The sequence below is a fragment of the Talpa occidentalis genome, unplaced genomic scaffold (genome assembly GCF_014898055.3).
Source record: "Talpa occidentalis isolate TD23 unplaced genomic scaffold, MPIMG_talOcc4v2.1 talOcc4.8, whole genome shotgun sequence".
Taxonomy (NCBI): domain Eukaryota; kingdom Metazoa; phylum Chordata; class Mammalia; order Eulipotyphla; family Talpidae; genus Talpa; species Talpa occidentalis.
In genome coordinates this window covers 583,901-603,017 of record NW_023605194.1, presented here as the reverse complement: position 1 = coordinate 603,017, position 19,117 = coordinate 583,901, and the positions used below count along the sequence as shown (strand labels likewise).

At 68.8% G+C, this 19,117-nt stretch overlaps 1 protein-coding gene and 1 long non-coding RNA gene across 2 annotated transcripts; one reads left to right on the top strand and one right to left on the bottom strand.

Moving 5' to 3' along the window:
- The first annotated feature begins 2,355 nt into the window (after positions 1-2,355).
- Positions 2,356-7,787, top strand: LOC129144968 (uncharacterized). Its single transcript, XR_008549867.1, has 3 exons — positions 2,356-2,393; positions 2,912-2,976; positions 5,730-7,787. It is a non-coding gene; the product is annotated as an uncharacterized LOC129144968 (long non-coding RNA).
- BNIP3 (BCL2 interacting protein 3) lies at positions 7,140-12,358 on the bottom strand. Its single transcript, XM_037496089.2, has 6 exons — positions 12,284-12,358; positions 10,114-10,255; positions 9,929-10,013; positions 8,738-8,844; positions 8,516-8,665; positions 7,140-7,994 (listed from the first exon to the last, which is right to left on the bottom strand). Exons 1-6 carry the CDS (start codon positions 12,327-12,329, stop codon positions 7,949-7,951), a joined length of 576 nt encoding a protein of 191 aa, XP_037351986.1. The 5' UTR covers positions 12,330-12,358; the 3' UTR covers positions 7,140-7,948.
- Between the last annotated feature and the right edge of the window lie 6,759 nt (positions 12,359-19,117).

Below are 19,117 nucleotides of genomic sequence, written 5' to 3'. Positions count from 1 at the left end.
CATGGCCAGGGGCCATCTCCAAGTCTCCGCACCGCGCCCGCAGACGCCCTCATCGCAACAGCTGGACTCGTTGCTCAGCGATGGGGCACTCTGCCTGGGTGGGTGTGAGAGCCGCACAGCCGCTTGGGGGGGGGCAGGCACGGCCAGGCTGCTGGGCGCGCGCTCTCCGGCCTCACGGTGCTGGCCGCCCTCCCTCCAGTGCAGCGCCCTTTCGCAGAGCAGCCCCTGCTTCCTCCCTCTTAGCAGTGACGGCCCACACCAGCCCACACCAGCCCCCACCTTGAGCTGAGGTCTAACCCTAAGACAAGCCCAGGGCCTCCCCGCCCAGAAGGGCCCAGAGCAGCTCCTGCCCCCGGGTCCTCAGAGCATCCGCGGGCGCAGCTCGAGCTCTCCTGCCCATCCACGACGAGCGGGGCAGAGAAAGCACTAGGGATCCCCGGAGAGCTGCTGCTTTCCTCGTGTTGAGCTAGTTGCATGGCAGCTAATCCACCAAGAATGCAGCCTGAACAACGACCTCACTTTCACCTCAAAAACACATCTTTAACGCAGCACGAGAAGGGGTCTCAGCTGAGCCTCGGCTGTTGGGCAGGTGGAGCGCAGCCTCCATTCCACTTCTCCGCTCCTCGCACCCAAGGGCTGGTGTTGCCTCCGGTTCTCCTCTCATCGCCTCTAACTCCCTCACCACAGGTCTGCGCTGCCCAGGCCAGCCCGTGCCCTGCCCAGGCCGGCCGGGGCGTCTCAGCTGCCGCGCTCCGTTCCCCGTGCCTCTCTCAGTCCGCGCCTGCCTCAGCAGCGAGCCCCAGAACACGCTGTCAGTGCTCCTCTGGGTTCGGGTCAGCTCGCAGCCCTGCCCGAGGAGGGGCCACGAGCAGCCATGGCTGGGGACCCTGGATCTCCTCACCCGGAGGCTGGCCCAACCCAGGGTCCCTGCAGTCTCAGCGGACCAGCCTCAGTGGCTCAGAGCTCAGGCCATTCAGACCCCCTCTGCTGCCGGCCCACCGCCCCAATCCTGCCTGGACCCGCCTCCTGGCAAACCTCCTGACCGCATGTGGCTGCGACCCCGTGTGGCTGCGACCCCGTGTGGCTGCGACCCCGTGTGGCTCCCACCCCGTGTGGCTCCCACCCCGTGTGGCGTGCGCCCTCATCTCCACTGACCCAATTTAAGGCCTCAGCCTCCTGCTGCACAGTCCACTCCCCCTTCCTGTCCTTATTTTTCTATCCACTCCGTCTGCTCCCTCCCTGTCCTGCTCCCGCCGTGGCCTCACGTAAGTGTGAGCTCCCGGGGCCAGCGCTGGCCACTCCTTAGCGGGGCGTCCCTGGGCCTTGCGCAGGGCGTGGCAGGCGGCAGGGCTGACCAGCAGTGATGCAGTGACGGAGGGACTCGTCTCTCTCCCGGCCGCCGGACCCTCCACGGGCTACAACCTTGCTTTCTTCACCCAAGGGGAAAAGAGGCTCCCTGGGGAGGCAGCACCCGAATTGCTGACCGCCGGGTGACAGCGGCTGGCGCCCCTCCCCCAAGTCTCCAGGTGCTGCACGGCCAGGAGGGACGTGCTGACCGCTGCCCACTCCCCTTCGCTCCCTGGAGACGCCCGAAAATCACCCCTGGCCTCGGCCAAAGGGCAGGACGGGCCTCTCCCCAGTCGGCCGCCGCCTCAGGGCCGCGGGGCGGGCGCGGAGGTGCCCAGGGGCGCGCCCTCTTCCCGCAGACCGGCCTCTGCGGCCACAGCGTCCCCGGGAGGGCCGGCGCCCCCCGTCCCCGGACGGTGACCCCACCCCCGCACAGGCGCGACCCCGCGGGGCCCCCGGGACTGACCCCCCGCGCGGAGACCCCCGCCGCACAGGCGCGACGCGCCGCCCGCGAGCCCCGACACCGACACCGGGCCCTCCGGGAGTCCCGGTGCTCACGCCACGTCCGAGAGGGCCGCGCGACCGGCCTGGAGGTGGGTGGCCAGGTGCGGCCCGCCCAGGTGTCAGCCCGAACAGGTGCGGCCCGTCCAGGCGCCGAGCGCGCCCGCCATTGGCTGGTCCCCGAGGACCGCGCTCCCATTGGCCGATGGTCGGGACAGGGCGGGGCCTCCCTTAATCCCCGCCCCCGCCCCGCCCCGCCCCGCCGGCCTCCCGGAAGCGCACCTGCCCGCAGAGGAACCGGTCGAGTCAGTGGGCGTGACCCGCGGCGGTTGGCGCAGGCGCAGTCGGCGCGGGGCGTGCCCCACCCCGAGCCTCCGGGTAACCCCACCCCCTCCCGCGGCGGCGCAGAAAGCGGGTGACGTCATCGAGCGGGGCCGCGGCGTGGGGCGCCATTTTGAAGAGAGGGCGCTGTCCCTCAGGCGGCGGCGGGCTGAGGCCTCGGCGGGCTGCTCGGGGCCGCCTCCTGCCTCCGCGGGCCATGGCAGGTGAGGGCCCCGGGGCGCGGGCCGGCGCTCCGGGCGGGGCAGGGGCGCGCAGGGACTAGGCGCGGGGCGGGCGGGCCAGGGGCAGAGTCGGGCCGGGGGGCAGGGGCGCGGGGCTGGGGCAGGGGTGCGGGGCAGGGGCGCGGGGCTGGGGCAGGAGCCGGGGGGCAGGGGCGCGGGGGGCAGGGGCGCGGGGCTGGGGCAGGAGCCGGGGGGCAGGGGCGCGGGGGGCAGGGGCGCGGGGCTGGGGCAGGGGCGCGGGGGGCAGGGGCAGGAGCCGGGGGACAGGGGCGCGGGGCAGGGGCGCGGGGGGCAGGGGCAGGAGCCGGGGGACAGGGGCGCGGGGCAGGGGCGCGGGGGGCAGGGGCGGGAGCGGGGCAGGGGCGCGGGGCAGGGGCGCGGGGCTGGGGCGGGGGCGCGGGGCTGGGGCAGGAGCCGGGGTGCGGGGCGCGGGGCTGGGCAGGAGTGGGGGCCAGGGGCGGGGGCGCGGCCGCGCGGGCCTCACGCAGGTGTGTTCGCAGGGCCGGCGGCGGCTCCGGGTGGTGCTTCTCGCAGGTCAAGGATCCACGACCCGGGCGTGCGGAAGGTGAGTGCGGGGCCGGGGGCGGGGGCGGGGTGTGCGGCCGGCCCGGGAGGGCGGTGGAGGGTTTCTAAGGACCAGGCCACTGCTCGGGCCGCCTGGAAGGTGCTGGCCAGGCCCTTCCCTGTGCCGGGGCTGCAGGCCAGGTGGCCTGGGCGGTCTGTGGGTCTCAGCTTCATCTTCATAAAGGGACTGGACCCTGGGTCCTTGGGTTGCTTTCTGGGGGGGCCATAATGGTGACCTAGTGGAGTTCTGGGGTGGCCCTTTGCCTCCAGCATGCCGGGCCTGAGTGGTGTCCAGGGGAAGCTTACCTCTCCCCCCTAAGGCTGACCCTGCTGGCAGGCAGCAGAGCCCAGAGGGATGCTTTCCCGGTCAGCATTTGGCTGAGAGCCCTGGACGGTGATCCTCCTCTCCCGGATGCTCTGTCTTTTCCCGTGGTGGGTCGTCCTGTTGCTCCCCAACCGGGTCCTGGCAACAGACTCCTGCCCCGGTCACAGTTGGAAGCACCACCTGGTGCCCCTGGCCAAACTCGGACAGCAGGGGGCGAAAGGGGTGGGGGGATGCTTTCTTCCTGGGGCCTCTGGCTGGCATTTGATTCAGTGTTTGGTGGGTGAGCTCCCGGGAAGTGTTGACTCCACATGCGTAGTAAGTGTGGCCGGGAAAGCTGCGGGGAGCAGTTGCTGGCTGCAGGTCCAGCGAGGGTACCTGTCGCACCAACTGCTCTAAAGAGTGCGCTGGGCCGGGTTGTGCTTCAAGTTGCCAAAGCTGACTGTTGTTGTCCACCTGATCCTTTCATCGCTTACCTGATGTGTTACCTGTTGGCATGTCTCTGACTTAAGAGGTGAGAGTTATTTCTTCCGGGAGGACCAGCCCATCTCCATAAGCACGAACACACCCCAGGCCCAGTCTCTGCCGGTGTCTGAGTCGGCTGCTGGGGAGCACTGCTGTGGGAGTGGGGAGTGAGAAGAGGGCGCCTCTTTCAGCCTCTCTGTCGTGCCCTGCGTTGGACACAGACTCACGGTGGATGCAGCCGGGCGGTGGTGGCCGAGGTGGGTGCCCTGGGAGGGTGGCACTGGCCAGAGGGCTGGGCCTGGAGGAGCGGCTGCTCTTGACTGGGTGAGGCTGGAGCTTAGCCTTTCGACCCCAGGGGGAGATGAGCGTGGACCTGGATACACCAGGGTGGGGGCTGCAGGTGGCCTGTGCCCTGGCGTAGACTTGGGGTGCCTGCCGCAGGCATCCTTGCTCACGTGTGATGTGCTTCCAGCACCCCAGGATGTGGGGCCACTGCCTCTGTTAGCTGTTTTGAATTGCTACATGCTGGGGAGGGCAGGGCATGGTGGGTGCAGCTGCCAATTCCCCGGGGCCTCGGTGGTGGTTGTTGGATGTTGGACATCTAATTCTTCTCTCATTTAGTTTTTAAAAGACACTGTGTTCTTTACATATTCCGGATACTAGATCCTTCCCTCACTTAGGAACATCTCTCCCACCCTGTGCGTTACCTCACCTTAGCTGTACCGTAGCTGCCCAGGGATGACCAGTCTTGATGCTCTCCGCTTGCCGCCGCCTCCTGTCTGCCATGCTTTTGCCCCGAGAGACTCTCGTCTCGGAGATCACAAGGCTCTGCTGTTTGCTTTCAGGAGTTTTCTGATTTCAGGTCCTAGTTTGTGTCAGATCCATTTTGAGGTAGTTTCTGCACGCGGCATCCAGGCAGGCTCAAGGCATTGCTTGTCCCGCGGCCATTTGCTGGACGATGTTTTCCCAGGAGGCTGGAAGCACTGGTGAAAACCTGCCTGCCCTGGCGGCTGGGGTCTTTGTGAGGCTGTGCTGTGCCGTGCCTCGGGCCATGCTGCCTCGGGGCCTCTGTGTTATGGTGCCTAGAGCAGGAGTCCTCAGCCGCTTCCCTGGTGGCGCAGGGGTCAAGTCTCAGCGCACCGAGTGCGCCCCGCCTCCCTTGACGGAAAGTCTGATCCAGCTTCTGTGGGGCTGCTGTGTTTGGGGGGGGGGGCGACCCGAACACTTACTGGGGAGGTGCTGCAGCAGCCATGCCCACCTGACAGCAGAGGCTGAGTGGGAGGGGCGTGTGGGGAGATGCCACAGCCCCCGGGGGCCCGCCTGGACCCCTGCAAGTTCTGCCCGGAGCCTGGTCGTCCAGAGCCCCCACCCGCAGCCCCGCTAATCCGAGGGGCGCACTGACCTGAGCCCGGTTCTGTGCTGTAGGGGCCGTCAAGCAGGTTGATGTTGGCGACTTAAACATGTTGGTGCCGTGATTGTGTGTCTCGTGTGTGTGCATCTTGATTTTGGGGCCCTTCTAAGCTGTGCAGAGGGCATTGCTAATGTTAGGTTCTTATTTGTGTAGCTTAATGAAAATAATTTCTCATCACGGGCAGCCTTGGCAGTTTCTCTGGGCAAAGCGTCAGTCCATGGTCATTCCGTGTGAGTCACCGGCAGCTGCGCCAGCCATCACGCGCTGTGGCGCCCTCCGCTGGAAGTGACGAGAACCTTTTAATCCGTGTGGCTATTTTAGAATCACTGAAGCAAATAACTTTGAGTAACCTGGTTTAAAAAGTGACATTTCTAACAAGAAATGCGTCTGGCAACACCTCAGGCGGGCGAGCCGGTTGTTGTCTGCACCCAGTGGCCCGGCCTCCCCTGGCCCCTCCCCGGCCTCCGGGGCTTGGCCGGGTTCTGCCCTCCAGCCCAGCTGCCGCCTGGGGACTCGCCCGTGACGCCATGAAGGGGTTTCTTTGTTGTCTCCGCAGGAGGAAGAGCCCGGCCCCCGCCTGATGCCGCGTGTTGGTCGCTGTAACCTCGGCACAAGCTCCGCCGGCAGGTCCTGGGAAAAGCGCACTCTCTGGAATTGGGCATCACACCCGAGTGCGTGACCGCGACGGCAGTAATTACCAGGCTTGCGTGCAGGTGGGTGCGGGTCTTCTGTGTCACTGCGCAGCCCGCGACCTGAGCCGTCCGTGGGCTGGCGGCGGCGATCTGCTGCAGTCCTCGGGGCTCGTGGGTGTGGTCCGAGGCCAGGCCTCCAGCTCACAGCGCCTGGCACTGCCCAGGGCCTGGGTGTGGGTGTGGGCTGGGCCAACCAAGCGGCAGGTGCCTCAACGTGGAGCTCCTCCTGAAGAGTTACACACGTGGGCGGTGTTGCAGTGTCTGCACCTGGTGTGAAAGGAGGTTCTAGGTCTTTCTCACTTCGATCCCAGTGCTCAGCTTTTTCCATCCGTATGCCTGGTCTGTGTGAAATAAAGCTTTTAGAACCGAAACTGAACCTGAAGTACTTCTCCCCCCGCAGCTCTGCTGGGTCCCCAAGGGCTGCCCGCCTTGGTTTCCACTTGTTTGACATCATCTTGTTGATGGCATCATTTTCTGGTCTGCAAATCTCCTGCCAAGGGTTTGTGACGGCTTTTAGTGCCCAGATGCCACCACCCTCCTCCACCTGCTCCTGGGCTGCTGCTGTCAGCCCGTCCAGCGACGACTCGCTTGTTCACCTCGTGTTAGATCACCCCTGGGGGTCCCAGAACACCCGTCGTCCAGCGGGAGACAGATGGTCCCACGAGGGCCTCCGGGTACGGGCTCCGCAGCCCAGCCTGTGTGTGTGGTCGCCGGGATCCAGAGAGATGGTCTCCCCCAACACAGGCTTGAAATGGTGACACCAGCAGAGGCCTGCCCACCCGCCACCTGCCCGGTGAGGCCTGCCGCTCTTCTCCCGGGCAGGCGCGTCACATCCCGTTTCACCCTGTTCCTGCCCAGGCCCGCAGCTCGCTTTGCTGCCACACCTCGCCTGGGTGGCGCGGCCTCTAGGTCAGGAGAAGCCCTGGGCCCAGCGTGGCAGCTCTGGGCGGGCCAGAATTTGCCTTCCCAGGCCTGGCCCTCAGAATAGAAAGACACTGACATTTTAAACAAAACCTTAGGGGGGGTCCTGCCTCCCAGTTGGCACAGCGAGTGTCAGGTCACACGTGGGACAGGTCAGCTAGGGAGGACCCTGGTGCCTGTCCAGCGCACAGCTGGTCACCACACCCATGGCTCGTCTACAAGGCTGCTGAGCCCCTAGGGGCCTGGTGCCCTTGGGCGGTGCGGAAGCCCACCCGACCCCATGGGCCCAGAGGGTGCCTGGCCAAGGACACCGGCCGTGGGGGCAGCCGCAGGGCAGGTGACCCCGTGCACCTGCACAGACTCAGATCAAAGTGCTCTGAGCTGCTGCTCCCGGGAGCCACATCTAAATATGGTCAAAGGTTTTTTAAGTTAAAATGTTACATTTTTTTTTTAACACCTGAAGTTGCAGTGGAAAAGGGAAGCAAGAGCAACGGCTTGGCTCTTGGCTCAAGTACAGCAAACAGTGTAACCGGCTGGGGAGGCCTCCCCGCAGCTTCCAACTGCACGGAAAGTCGTCTTGGCAGGATTTGGCAAAGATTTATTTGTTTCTATCTCCAGGTTTTTTTAAGTAGACACAGATTTGCTTAGAATGAAGCGGACCCCAAGAGCACGTGAAACTGAACACAAGGGCAGAGGCCAGATCGGCCTCAGGGGCTGAGGGTGGCCAGGGCCGCGTCCGCAGCAGACAGGCCGGAGCCTGGACTCGACCTGCGCTGGGGCCCTGCGCTTCCGGCCAGGGTGCGGGCCGAGCCCCTCCCACCACCTTAGCTGGGCGCTACTGAGCTTCCAGAACAATAGTGTTTCTACTGAACTAAGGTTACTGATCATTTTCGTTAAAATGCTACATCACGACGACCAGTGTCGAGGGCACGCAGGTGTCATCTCGCACCGTCCAAAGGAAGTCGGCTGCCGGCCCCGGCGCGCTGGCCAGCGGCGTACTTGCAGCCCCGCAGCCTGGCCACGGCCAGTGAGCATCAGCGGCTGCTCCCGCGCTTCTGGGGAGCAGCACAGCATGTGCGGGGGGTGGGGGGTGGGGTGCAGACGGGGCTCCCGCGGCCAGGCTGAGCCAGACCCACTCGCGGGGAGAGCCGCACGCTGCGCGTCAGAAGGTGCTGGTGGAGGTCGTCAGGCGCCTCCCAATGTAGATCCTGCAGGAGAGCACGGGCATGAGCACCGGCCACTGCCCCGGCCCAGCGTCCACCCGCACAGTGGTGTCTGTGCCCGGCAGCCTGAGGTCCAGAGGGCGGGAGGACAAGATCTGGATGGGGCAGATGCTCGGGCCCGAGGGTGGCCTCCCCTGCCCAGACCCTTAACAGGTGGGGAACCTCAGCCACACTGGCCCGGACAGTAGAGGCCACGCCAAGGCCCTCTGCGTCCTGTGTCCAGTGGCCCATATGCGTCCTGCAGTCACACGGAACCCAGCCAAGTCAGAAGCTCTTGGATAACCCAGTCTGCCCAAAAGAACCACCAGCACCCACGGGTGGGGGCAGGGGCCAGCTGGACGGCCCTGCTCAGGCTCTGGGAGTTGACCGGCCAGCACAGCAGCGGGCCTTGGGGCCCTGGGGCCCCACAGCACAGGTCTGTGCCCGCACTCAGGACACGTGGTGCCCTCCAGAGAGGCCCAGGGTGAGGGAGAGGCCCGCCGGGGGCGCGGGGGCAGCCCACTCACCCCAGCCCGATGGCCAGCAGGTGGGAGAGCAGCAGAGACGGGAGGAACACCTTCAGGAACTCGGCCGAGAAGATGCCGCCTTTCTTCATCACGCTGGTGTTCCTCATGCTGAGCGTGGGCGCGCGTTTCGGGTGCTTGAAGAGGAACTCCCTGCGGGGAGGGGACGGTGAGCCCTCGCCCCCCTCGCCGCGGAGGCCCCCCCACCCCCCACGGCCCACCTACTTGGGGGGGATGTTTTCTGGCCGACTCGACCAATCCCAGATCCAGTCTGAGTTCTTCTTCAGGATGCTCTCGACCTCTCTCCGCCTCTCGATGTAGTCTTCCTCGGACTAGGGGAGAGGCGGGTCAGCGCGCCCATCGGAGCAGCCTGCTAGGCCTGCGGCCCCGAGCGGCCGGCACAGCCGAGGGCGTGGCAGGGCGGGGCACGGGGCGTCCTCACGGGAACACCTTGAATGGCCGCTGGGGTGACATGGAGGCCGGGCCTCGAGTTGCGGGTGGGCTCGGGAGGAAGGTGCGGGGCCCGTGGGCAATGGGTGGCCGCCGCAGATCCACTTCCCCGAGTTTTCCCCCAATACATGCTCCCCTGGTGAGTGTCCAGCGCTGTAAATGAGCGCACCCCTCAGTGCGGGGGGCCCTTCCCGTGGGCGTCACTTGTGAAAACACGGTACCAGCTGCGCGCAGGAGGCTCGTGCCTGTGGGCGCAGCTGAGTCGGCCTGGGGCCCGACGCGCGCGGGTCTCCAGCTGCCGTGGGGACCGTCCCGAGCCCAGGTGCTCGAGGGTCAGTGTGCTCTCGTGTGCGTGGGAGCAAAAGGTCCCCGAACTTATATCCACCCGTGCTGCTGCTGCACTTTAAAAATCACCTAAGGTTCTCATCTTGGCAATACTCCAGGACGGGCTACCCAGGTCCTGCGGGTCTGGGAGGAGGCCAGTGGCGCGGAGGCCCTGAGCCCACCAGGGGGCATCCTGGGACAGCTGCGTGGTGCTAGGGGGCGCCCTGTGCAGACCGCCCCTGCAGTGAACTCTGGGCACAGCCCACCGTCCTGCCACCACGGGCCTCGCGTGGCAGGCTGTCGCGGCCCCCCGGGGCAGTCACGCTGAGGTCTGCACTGGGTCCGTGGCCCACCAAACACAGCTGGGTGGGCACTGCCCGCCCAGTCAGCACCTAATGCTCGGTCACACAGGAGGCCTGGGCATGAGTGGCTGGCAAGGGCCAGCCCCATCACGGCTCCCTGGAGCCCCTTCCTTCCCTGCACCTTCCACCGGCTCGTGGGTGGCCCCAGCCAGCGGCCCTCCCAAAGGCGAGGCGCCCTGCGCCAGGGGTGCCTCCACCCAGGGTGTTCACACCGGCGAAGGACGCGCCCAGCCGCTGCTCCCACCCGACAGCGAGGGCTCCTGGGCCAGCCGCGCCTCACCTGAGAGCTGTTCTTCTCCCCCAGGCTGTGGGCGTCCGCCTCCAAGGCTCTGCTAGTGTCCTGCGGGGTCTGGGACCGAGGCGGGCTTGGCGACAGAAAGGGACAACACAGCCTGTGAGCGCCCTCCCCGCTGGGCGGGCACCCCTGCCCTCGCCTCGCGCGCCCCGCTGCCGGGCCCCACCCACCTGTCGCAGTGCGAGCTCTTGGAGCTGCTCCTGCCCGACTCGTGCTGGGCGTCCAGCAGGATCTTCTCCATGTCGCCGTTGTAGATGGAGACCGAGGCCGGCGCGCCGCCGTTGCTGCTGAAGTGCAGCTCCACCCAGGAGCCTGCGGGGACAGCGGCCTGAGCCTCGCGGGCCAGCTGCCAGTGAGACCCACGCCCCAGGGCCGCGCAGCTGAGTGAGCCCAAGTTCACCGCCTGCCGGGCCACCGGGCGCTCTCCATGCAGACCTCTAGATTCAGGGAGTGACCTTGGCCCAGGCCCCCCCACACACACACACCCCTGCAGGCAGAGCCGACCTGCACCGGCCTGGGCCCTGCTACCGCCCAAGCCCCAGGCCAGGCCCGCCTGGGGTGCCCGCGTCCTCCGGGGGCACAGCTCCCTGGGGGTGTGGGGCACCAGCGACTGCTTCTCTGAGTGTGTCCCGGGGGCTGGCAGGCAGGTCCCACAGGGGGACATGACCTCACAGTCCTGTCCAGGGCTGCCGGGGAGGCCCCACTCCTCTGCCGGCCGGTCCCCCAGCACGTCACTCGGGCACGAGGGAGGCCGACTGGCAGCCGGGGGCTCCCTGGACAATAGCCCAGGCCACGCAGGCCCTGCTGCCGACTGACAGCAACTCCGAGATGCCTGCACCTCCACTGCCCGCAGCCACCAAGGGTGTCCCCGGGGCAGGCGGCGGCAGTGCAGCAGGAAGCAGCACCAGATGGGCCCCACGCAGGGCCGCACTCATTTCTCTAGGTTCAGTCCCTGTTCCTCGGTGTCTGGGTCTGACTCGGTCTACCCAAGTGAGCTACGGGCCTGGTGGCGCGTGTCTGACGCAGGTGGAGTCTGGGGGCCTTTCCGGGTACCCAGCGTGGGGAGGGGCTCCCACATCAATAACCAGCTCACCACCACAGGGCAGCTCCACACGCGGTTCAGCCCCCAAGATCGGCCTGAGGGCAGAGCCCTGGGCCTCACGCCCCCCCCCCCCCGCAGGGGCCCACCAGAACCACACACCACCCCCCCCCCCCCCCCCGCCCTCTGAAGACAGGACACCGCGGAGGTCCAGGGGCGCTGGCACCCGTGTGCTCTCGGCGCAGCAGGACCAGGCTGGGGGGTGCTGTGTCCACTGTCCCATGGGCCACCGCCTGAGCCCAGGCCCAAGGGGGCCCCTCCCGAGCCCAGGACACGCCCCCAGAAGCCCCGGGGCGCTCCTGCAGCCTGGGCTCTGCGGAAGGCCTCCTGGGGCCCGGCGGCCAGGCGGCCCTCAGGGGGGTTGATGATTAACCGGCGCCCGCGCAGCCCCTCCTGAGAGCGGAGGACGCGCCGGGCGCCCGCAGCCACCAGGTCACGCGCCTGCCCGGCACGTCGGGGACCAGCGCCCCCTCCAGCTCCTCCCGCCTGCCGGGCGGGGCGGGGTGCGCACAGGAGGCAGACCCCGAAAGCAGACAAGCGGGAGGCCGCCCCCAGCCTCCCCGCCGCCGCGGCCCCGCGCTCCCGGCTGTCGGGACACCCCACGCGAGCCCCGTGCGTGCCCGCGGGCCGAGCAGGACCCGCCCGGGGCGAGCGGACTGGAGCCCGGCGGCGGCGCGGCTGGAGCGGGCTGTGCGGGGCTTCTGGGGTCCGGCCCCGGCGGTGCCCGCCTGGCCCCACCAGGTCCCCACCAGGCCGGGGCCCGCGGGTCGGGGCGCGGGAGGCGCGGCCGCCGGCGCGAGGTCAGGCCCAGGGCGGGCGCCGCGCGCGGCTGTTCCTGGCGCCGGCCCGGCCCGCCCGGCCCGTGCCCCGCCGCACGTAGGCGCGCGCCGCGCCGCTGCTTTTTATAGCGCCGGGCGCCCGCCGCCCCCGGACGCGCCGCGGGGTCGCCACGGACGCGCGGGGGGGCGCCCCGCGCCGCCGGGACCCCGCGGGCCGCCCGGGCCGAGCCGCCCCCCGGGCCCGCGACGCGCGTGGGCGCCCCCGCCGGGGCCGCGGCGGCCGAGCCCGGGATGCCCGGCCGGGCCCAGTCCCCGCCGCGGGCGCGGGGACCCGCGAGGACACTGGGGCGCCGCCGGGCCGCCCTGGCCCCGCGCCCGGTCCCCGCGCCGCGCCGCGCACCTCCCCGCGCCGGCCCGGCCCGGCCCGGCCCGGCCCGACCCGGCCCGGCCCGGCCGCCTCACCCTGCAGGGTCTCCTCCTGCAGCCCGGGGGTCCCGCTCTGCGACATGGCGCCGGGCGCGCTGGGCCGGGGTCCGGGCGGGGCGGGCCGGGGTCCGGGCGGGGCGGGCCGAGACGGGTCGGGCCGGGTCGGGTCGGGCCGGGCCGGGCCGGGCAGAGACGGCGTCAGCGCGAGCCTCACTGCGCGGCGCGCGGCGCGGGCTGCGGCGTCCCCGGGGCGCGGGGCGGGGCCTGCACCTGCGCCTGCGCGGGGGCGGCGGCGCGTGCGGCGCGTGCGGAGCGTGCGCGGGGAGGGGGCGGTGCCCGAGGAGCGAGACGCGCGTGCGCGGGGCCGAAGCCGGGGGGGGGGGGGGGGTCGCGGAGCGCGCGTGCGCGGTCGCCGGGCGAAGAGCGGGGAGGGGGCCCTGGGCGGGGCCTCTGGGCGCGGCATGCGCGGGGCGGGGCCTCGGGGCGGGGCCTCTGAGGGGCGGGGCGTGCGCGGGGCAGCAGTGGCCGCCCACCCGGCCGGGTCCACCCGTCGCGGCCGCGGCCCGCCCCAGGGGGACTTGCAGGTCGGACCAGCCCAGAACCCCCGCGAAAGCCGGGGACAGTCACCCGGGGCCCGGGGCCGCTCAGCGCCTGACCCTGGCCGTCCCTGCTGTCCACCCAGCCCGCCCAGCGGAGGCCGCAGCTCCCGTCACCAGCCCCCTGACCCCAGGTCGCTGTCTCCCCGGGCCCCCCGCGGGGACCCCACCGGCCTGCACCCCGGGAGGCGCCTGCCTCATCAGGTCTCGGCTCTGACAGGGCACTCGCCTTCCGAGGGGTGTCCCTGCCCCGGATACGCTCTCCGCGGCGCCCCAGCCCTGCTGCCCTGGGCCTGGCTGCTGCCCTGGGCCTGGCTGCTGCCCTGTGGAAACGCGATGCCGCCGCCTGCGCCCCTGCAGCTCCCAGATCCCCTGACACGCTCCCCGGGCCCCTGCCGGCCGCCCAGACCTGGGACACAGAAGTCCCCTCAAACCCGGCTCCCTGCCCAGCTGGGCCCCACCTGTGGGCCCCACCTGTGTGCCCCGGGAGGTCTGGGCAGGTCCTCGGGACCCAGGAGCCGGGCGTGGGGATGGGAAGGAGGCGAGGCCTGGAGGAGCGTCCCCCTGCCCCGCTCCCGCCTGGACGCTGGCCCTCGGGCTCCACACCCCTCACGGCCGCGACTTGTGCTTGAAGGTCCTGGCCCTGCGCGGACACGGGCTCGCAGCAGCCGCCGGCCACGCCCGGACCCGGTGGCTCGGCCCTGTGGCTGCAGCGGGGGGCGGGGGGACTTGGGGGGATGGTGTGGGGGGGCTTGAGAGGCTGGGGGCTCAGCAGGCCACTCCCCCTCCTTGACCTTGGGACCAACACCAGGCCGTGAGGGACTGGGTGTCAGCACGAGCCCCCCCTGCTGTGGAAGGCTCCACGGACACTTTAACAACTGGGATATTGGATGTAACCTACACGTCAGCTGCGCCCCCACAGCCGACAGCTACGGACGGGGCTGCTCCAAGGATCGCCTCGCGGGGGTTCCCCCTGACCCCCACCCAAGTCGGCCCTGCCCAGGCCTCCCTGGGGGTGTCGGCTCCACTCTCCTTGGGGTGTGCCTCTTCACGGCTTTCCCCGCTCCCTGGGTCTGTCTGTGCGGTCGAGTTGTCCGGCTCCTCCTCCCCTGCGAGCCGGCCGGCTGCTGGCTTCCCCGGGGCCCAGCGCCCCGATGGCGGCCCTGGAGCTCCCTGTGTGCCAAGTCACCCACCCTCCGCTTCCCCTTTCCCCGTAGCTGCCCGCTGGCCCGTCCTCTCTGTCCTCTAGAATGTGGGCTCTGCTTGCTTTGTCCTTCTGCTTTCAGGCTCCCCTCCAGACAGGCGCCCCCAGGTTTGCTGGGGCCTGGGGATCACTCCCCTCCCCTCATCTTCCGTTTCTCTCTCGCTGCGTGAATTCTCTAGAAATGCGCTCTTTGGTTTCCAGAATGATGGCGATGTTCTAGACAGCCCACTTCACGGGTGGAAAGCCTCGTGCTCGGAAGTTCTGCCCGTGTGGGCTGAGGAGCGCCCCACGACGTGCCACCCGCACCCCCGGGGCACGCGCTCAGCCTGGGGGTCTCGAGAAGGCTGCTCGGCGAGTGTGGCGTCCTGTGAGCCTCGGCGGGTGGTCGGCCCGTCCTGCCCTCCATCCTCACGGGGCTCATGGCCTGTCCTGCAAACCCCCAAGGACCGGGGGCCGGCGGCGGCGGCTGGGCAGCGGCCAGGGCATGGCTGGGCCCCCTCCATGCTGGACACTCCGCAGTGCAGGGCTCGGCTCTGGGAAGCGTCGTGGGTCACCCCCCTTTCCCGCCCAGCGCGGCCTGAGGGGTGTTGGCTCTTCTTGGCTGCCTGTCTGGCGGGACCCGCCAACAAACCATCTGCGCTGAAGTTCTACTCGGGACTGATTCTGTGCCTGATTCAGCGCCTAAAAATCTTCTTTTAATGAGTAATTTTCTGCATTTCCAGGAATTTCTCCATTTCATTTAAAATCCTTGAACGCAGTGGCACGAGCTCTTCGGTCGGCCTCGCTGTTTTCGGAGCAAGCGGGCAGATGCTCTGGGCCGAGCTGGTCTCTGCTCTGTGGGCCCCACGGCCGGGCCTGTGCTCCCCGCGTCAGCTGCTCCTTTATTCCGCTGAGGTTTGGTTCACTCTGAGCCCCCAGGGGCTGCTCCGTGCCCCGCTTTCCCTGCCCTGGTGCCCCCCGGCGGGTGCAGGCCCCACGAGAGCCCCGACCGCGCCCCGCGCGTCCGGCCTCTGAGTCTTCATCGCGGCTTGTTTTCAAGCATTCTCTGAGCCTGGCCCCGAGCCGGGCCGCGCTGTCCGGAGCGTGTGTGCCGCCAGCACCTGGCTCTGTCTCGTCGCCTTTTGGTGGCGGTTTCTGGCTTCACCGCACCTCGGCCAGAGAACACACTCGTGTGATTTTAAGTCGGAACATTTTCACACTTGCGCAGAATTAGCCGGATCTTCGCGCGAGCTCTGCTTGGGCTCCACGGTCCCGGGCGGCGTGGTGGAGCGCGGCTTCCCCGGCACGGGGCGGGTCGGGGGCGGGGGTTGTTGGGGGTGGCCTCCTGGCCCCTCCGCTGTTCCTGTTTATCCTGAGTCTCCGCGGCAGGCAGGGGTGTTAGCTGCTGCCACAAGGTTGTGGATTGTTCTAGTTCTCTTGTGCTTTTCTTAGTTGTACTTGACATACTTTTAGGTTATGTTATTACATGATTCACTTTTTCTTTAAAAAGATTTATTTATTTATGCATGAAAACTGGGGTGCAGGCCAGAGGTGTGGGGGGGTGAGAGGATCCACCAGAGACAGAGTGGGGAGCAGAACAGGCAGATTGACTGAAATGCACTGCTGAGGGGAGCAGCGGGCGAGTCAGGAGGGGTCTGCTGCGCCGTGTGGGTAGCTCCCTGGCCGGGGATCGAACTCAGGCCACAGTGACTGCTGATAGCCTCATGTGCGGTGCTTAACCCCTGCGCCACCGGGGAGGCCCTAATTCATTTTTCAAGTGCTGTATCTTGACCTCCCCGGGGGCGCAGCGGGTTGAGCGCAGCGCTGTGAGGCTGTCCCCAGCCTCTGCTGTGCCGGTTCGATCCCGGCCAGCTGCGGAGCAACCCCCATGGTGAGCAGACCTCTCCCGTCTCCCCGCTGCTCCCCTCAGCAGTGGGTTTCAGTCCGTCTGCCTGTTCTGTTCCCCGCTCTGTCTCTGGTGAATCCTCTCACCCCCCACACCTCTGGCCTGCACCCCAGCTCTTGTATAGATAAATAAATCTTTAAAAATAAATAAATAAGTAAATGCCGTATCTTCCTGTGAGCAGACCCTCATAACACAGACGAGGTGGCCTTTAACTCGGTGCCGTGAGTTGCCGGCGGCGCTGGGGCCGGCGTCTGGCTGGGGCAGGTGTCGGGTGGGGCCGGCGCCCTGTGGCTGCGCCAGCTTTGGAGGCGGGTTTCCCACTTCCTCTCGCGGCTCCTCTGCACGGGCCCGAGCGGCCCCTGGGTACGGCCCTTTCTCCCTCCACACGTTCAGGCTTTTTCTTTGTCTCAGTTGCCGGCTTGGCAGGTTCTCAGGCCTCGTTTCTTCAGACCCGTCTGTACCCCGCTGTCCGCCGGCACGTGGTGGGGGGGCGGCCCTTCCAGGGGCCCGCCAGGAGGCGTCCAGGTGTGGGCCGCGCCAGGATTCAGGCCCCCGCCCGCCCGGTGCCCGCGCGGAGCGCCTGGCCGGGGCAGCCGCTGCTGGAGACGTAGATCTAGGCGGATTCTTTTTTTCCCATTTCTTTGCTGAGCTTTTCTGGCCTGGCTTTTTGCAAGAGTGTTTGCTCTTGCCCGTGGGAGCCGCGCCGCTGGCGCCCTCCCGGTGGCTGCCGCCCGCCCACACCCACACCCCCGAAGCCGGGCTCTGCTGCCGGGCGGGCCGGGGTGCTGGCCGAGTGTCCCCGGGAGACGCGCTGGTCCCGTCCTGCGGGGAGGCTGACGGCTGGCGCTGGCCCTCGGCGCTGGCCCGGAGCCCCCGCGGTCTTGGCAGTTCGGATCTGCCCCGGGGCTCCCCCAGGGGCCTGGGCAGGGGCTCCCCGTCCACCCCCACGGGGCCCGGCAGCTGCTGGGGCGGCACCCCGCTTTCTTACACTGACCTCCTCGGCCCCCTCTCTCCGCAGCTCCTCGATGCTCCGGTCCCCAGAGAACCTGCCAGGCCACAAAGCCTCACAGCCAGAGTTTGCTTCTGCGCCCGATCACGGCTCTGACCGCCCGGCCTGCGCGGTCGGCAGGGAGGGGCGGCGGGGAGCTTCCCTTCCCAGCAGGGCCGGCGTCCCCCGAGAACTGGGGGCCTGCCTTGGCCCCGGCATGGCTCCCCGGAGCGCTAGCTGGGCCGGGTGGGCAGTGACTTGAAACCTGGGGCCAGTGTGGCCAGAAGCTGGTGGGCAGGGAAGGCCTCCGTGGGCAGAGAGGACCCAGAGGTGCCCGGCCCGGCAGCGCCCTGCTCCCTCGAGTGGAGGCCTGGGCTTGCCGGTGCTGCTTTCTATGGAGTCAAGTGGGCAAGGTCAGCGATGCGTCCAGGCCCAGGGCCCCCCTGGGGGCGCAGGGGTCACATCAGAGCACCGCGACGCTGCGACAGCAGCCACGGCAGCCTGAGCTTGATCCCCGGCCAGGGAGTGACCCACGGGGTGCAGCAGACCCCTCCTGTCTCCCCGCTGCTCCCCTCAGCCATGGATTTCAGTGGCTCCAGCTGCCCTGCTCCCCACTCTGTCTCTGGGGAGTCCTCTCACCCCCACACCTTTGGCCTGCACCCCAGCTCTTGTATGCGTGGATAAATAGAATAAATATTAAAAAAAAAAAATAGCGTGCAGGCCCAGCGCAGCGGCGTCACCCAGGCGGGCACCTCCCCTAGGGGGCAGCGGACTTGCTGTGGTCAGGGGCTGAGCCGGCGGGAGCCGTGGGGCAGCGACAGGTCCCGGCTCCCACGCTGCCCCATGGGCACCTGCTCGCTCCATTGGCTGACACGGCCGAGCCAGGCCGCAGCCCTCGCCCAGAGCCAACCGCTCACACCAGCGCACTCTGCGTCAGGGGAGGCTGGCGTGTCCGGGAAGGCCCGAGCCAGAGCCGGGGCTAACGGGACCCCCTCCTGTTTTTCGGAAAAGGACCCGCAGGCGCTCTCCCAGCCCGAGTGCGGGGAGGAGCATCCGAACCTTGGAGACCTCACTGGAAGCGCCCTGGGCGCAGTCCTCGCCTGCCAGCACCTTGACCTTGGCCTGCCAGCCTCCAGGCAGGTGACATGAACTTCTGGGGTCGAGCTCCAGCCTGTGGGGCTGCTACGGGGCCCTGCTGGCAACCGGCTTGTCTCTGTCTGCCCTAGGCCTCCCGGCAGCTGCAGGGGTAGGAGCCGGGGCTGGGAGCAGCGTGGGGTGGGCACGCCCCGCAGAGGCGCCCCAGGGGGCCGTCCTCCCTGTCATCGAAGGAAAGGACCACGGACCGGCTGGCCTTGGCAGCAGGGACAGGGGTTCTGTGTGGGCCTCGCAGTGTTGCCCTCAGCCCCCCACAACCGGACTGGTGCCACCCTGCTGAACACTCAGCACAGGGGCTGCGGTGTGACCGGCCCGGCGACCTCAGGTAGCAAACTGATTCCCCCAGGCCCCAACAGAGTGGTCCTGGGGTGCGCGCCCCTTCCTGCCCACTGAGCTGCCACCGTCTGCAGACGGGGGCCTCCTCCCCCAAATCCAGCACTGCGAGGCCTCACTGCTTTGTTGCCGAGAAGGCAGAGGCTGTCAGAGAGGCGCCCGGCCCCCTCGCAGCCGGCAGTGGCTCCAGCTCCCCGAAGCCGGCGCGGGGGTGCAGACAGGGCGGGGAGGCCGCCTGAGGACCTACTCCCACTCGCCTGCTCGCCTGCCCGGAGCTCTGGGGTCTGCGGGTTTGCGAGCTGGTGCCGGGAGTGGCGCCTTCCTGGCAGCGCTGTCCATGAAAGGGTATTTGCGCCTCTGCCTGCAGCCCGGCTGGGGGCTGGACCAGCTGTCCCTGCCAGCCGAGAGGTGGGTATTGGGGTGCTCTCCCCACGGAGACTGCAGAGGGGCGCGGGAGGAGGCCGCGTCCGCGGCCCGGGTGTGACCGCGGCGCGCAGGCTTCATTCGCGCCCAGGAGGCTCCAGACGCTGCTCCCTCCCCGCGCGCGGCGGCCGGGCAGCAGCGGGAGCCCCGGTCAGCCCCGCCTGCCGGCCTGGGGCGCCGCGTCTGCCAGGAGCCGCGGTGAGTGGCGGGGCTGAGGCGCCCCCGGCCCGCGCCCCTCCCCCGCGGCCGCCGGGGGCTTTCGGCTCCGGGGCGCCCCGACTTCCAG

What these genes read in the sequence shown, in the direction of transcription:
- BNIP3 (XM_037496089.2), bottom strand. Translation starts at nt 12,329, where the DNA reads ATGTCGCAGAGCGGGACCCCCGGGCTGCAGGAGGAGACCCTGCAGG. An exon ending in AAGAGCTCGCACTGCGACAG is followed by an intron (nt 10,014 to 10,113) that starts GTGGGTGGGGCC and finishes TCTGTCGCCAAG; the next exon opens with CCCGCCTCGGTCCCAGACCC. An exon ending in CTGCTGGCCATCGGGCTGGG is followed by an intron (nt 7,995 to 8,515) that starts GTGAGTGGGCTG and finishes GCTCTCCTGCAG; the next exon opens with GATCTACATTGGGAGGCGCC.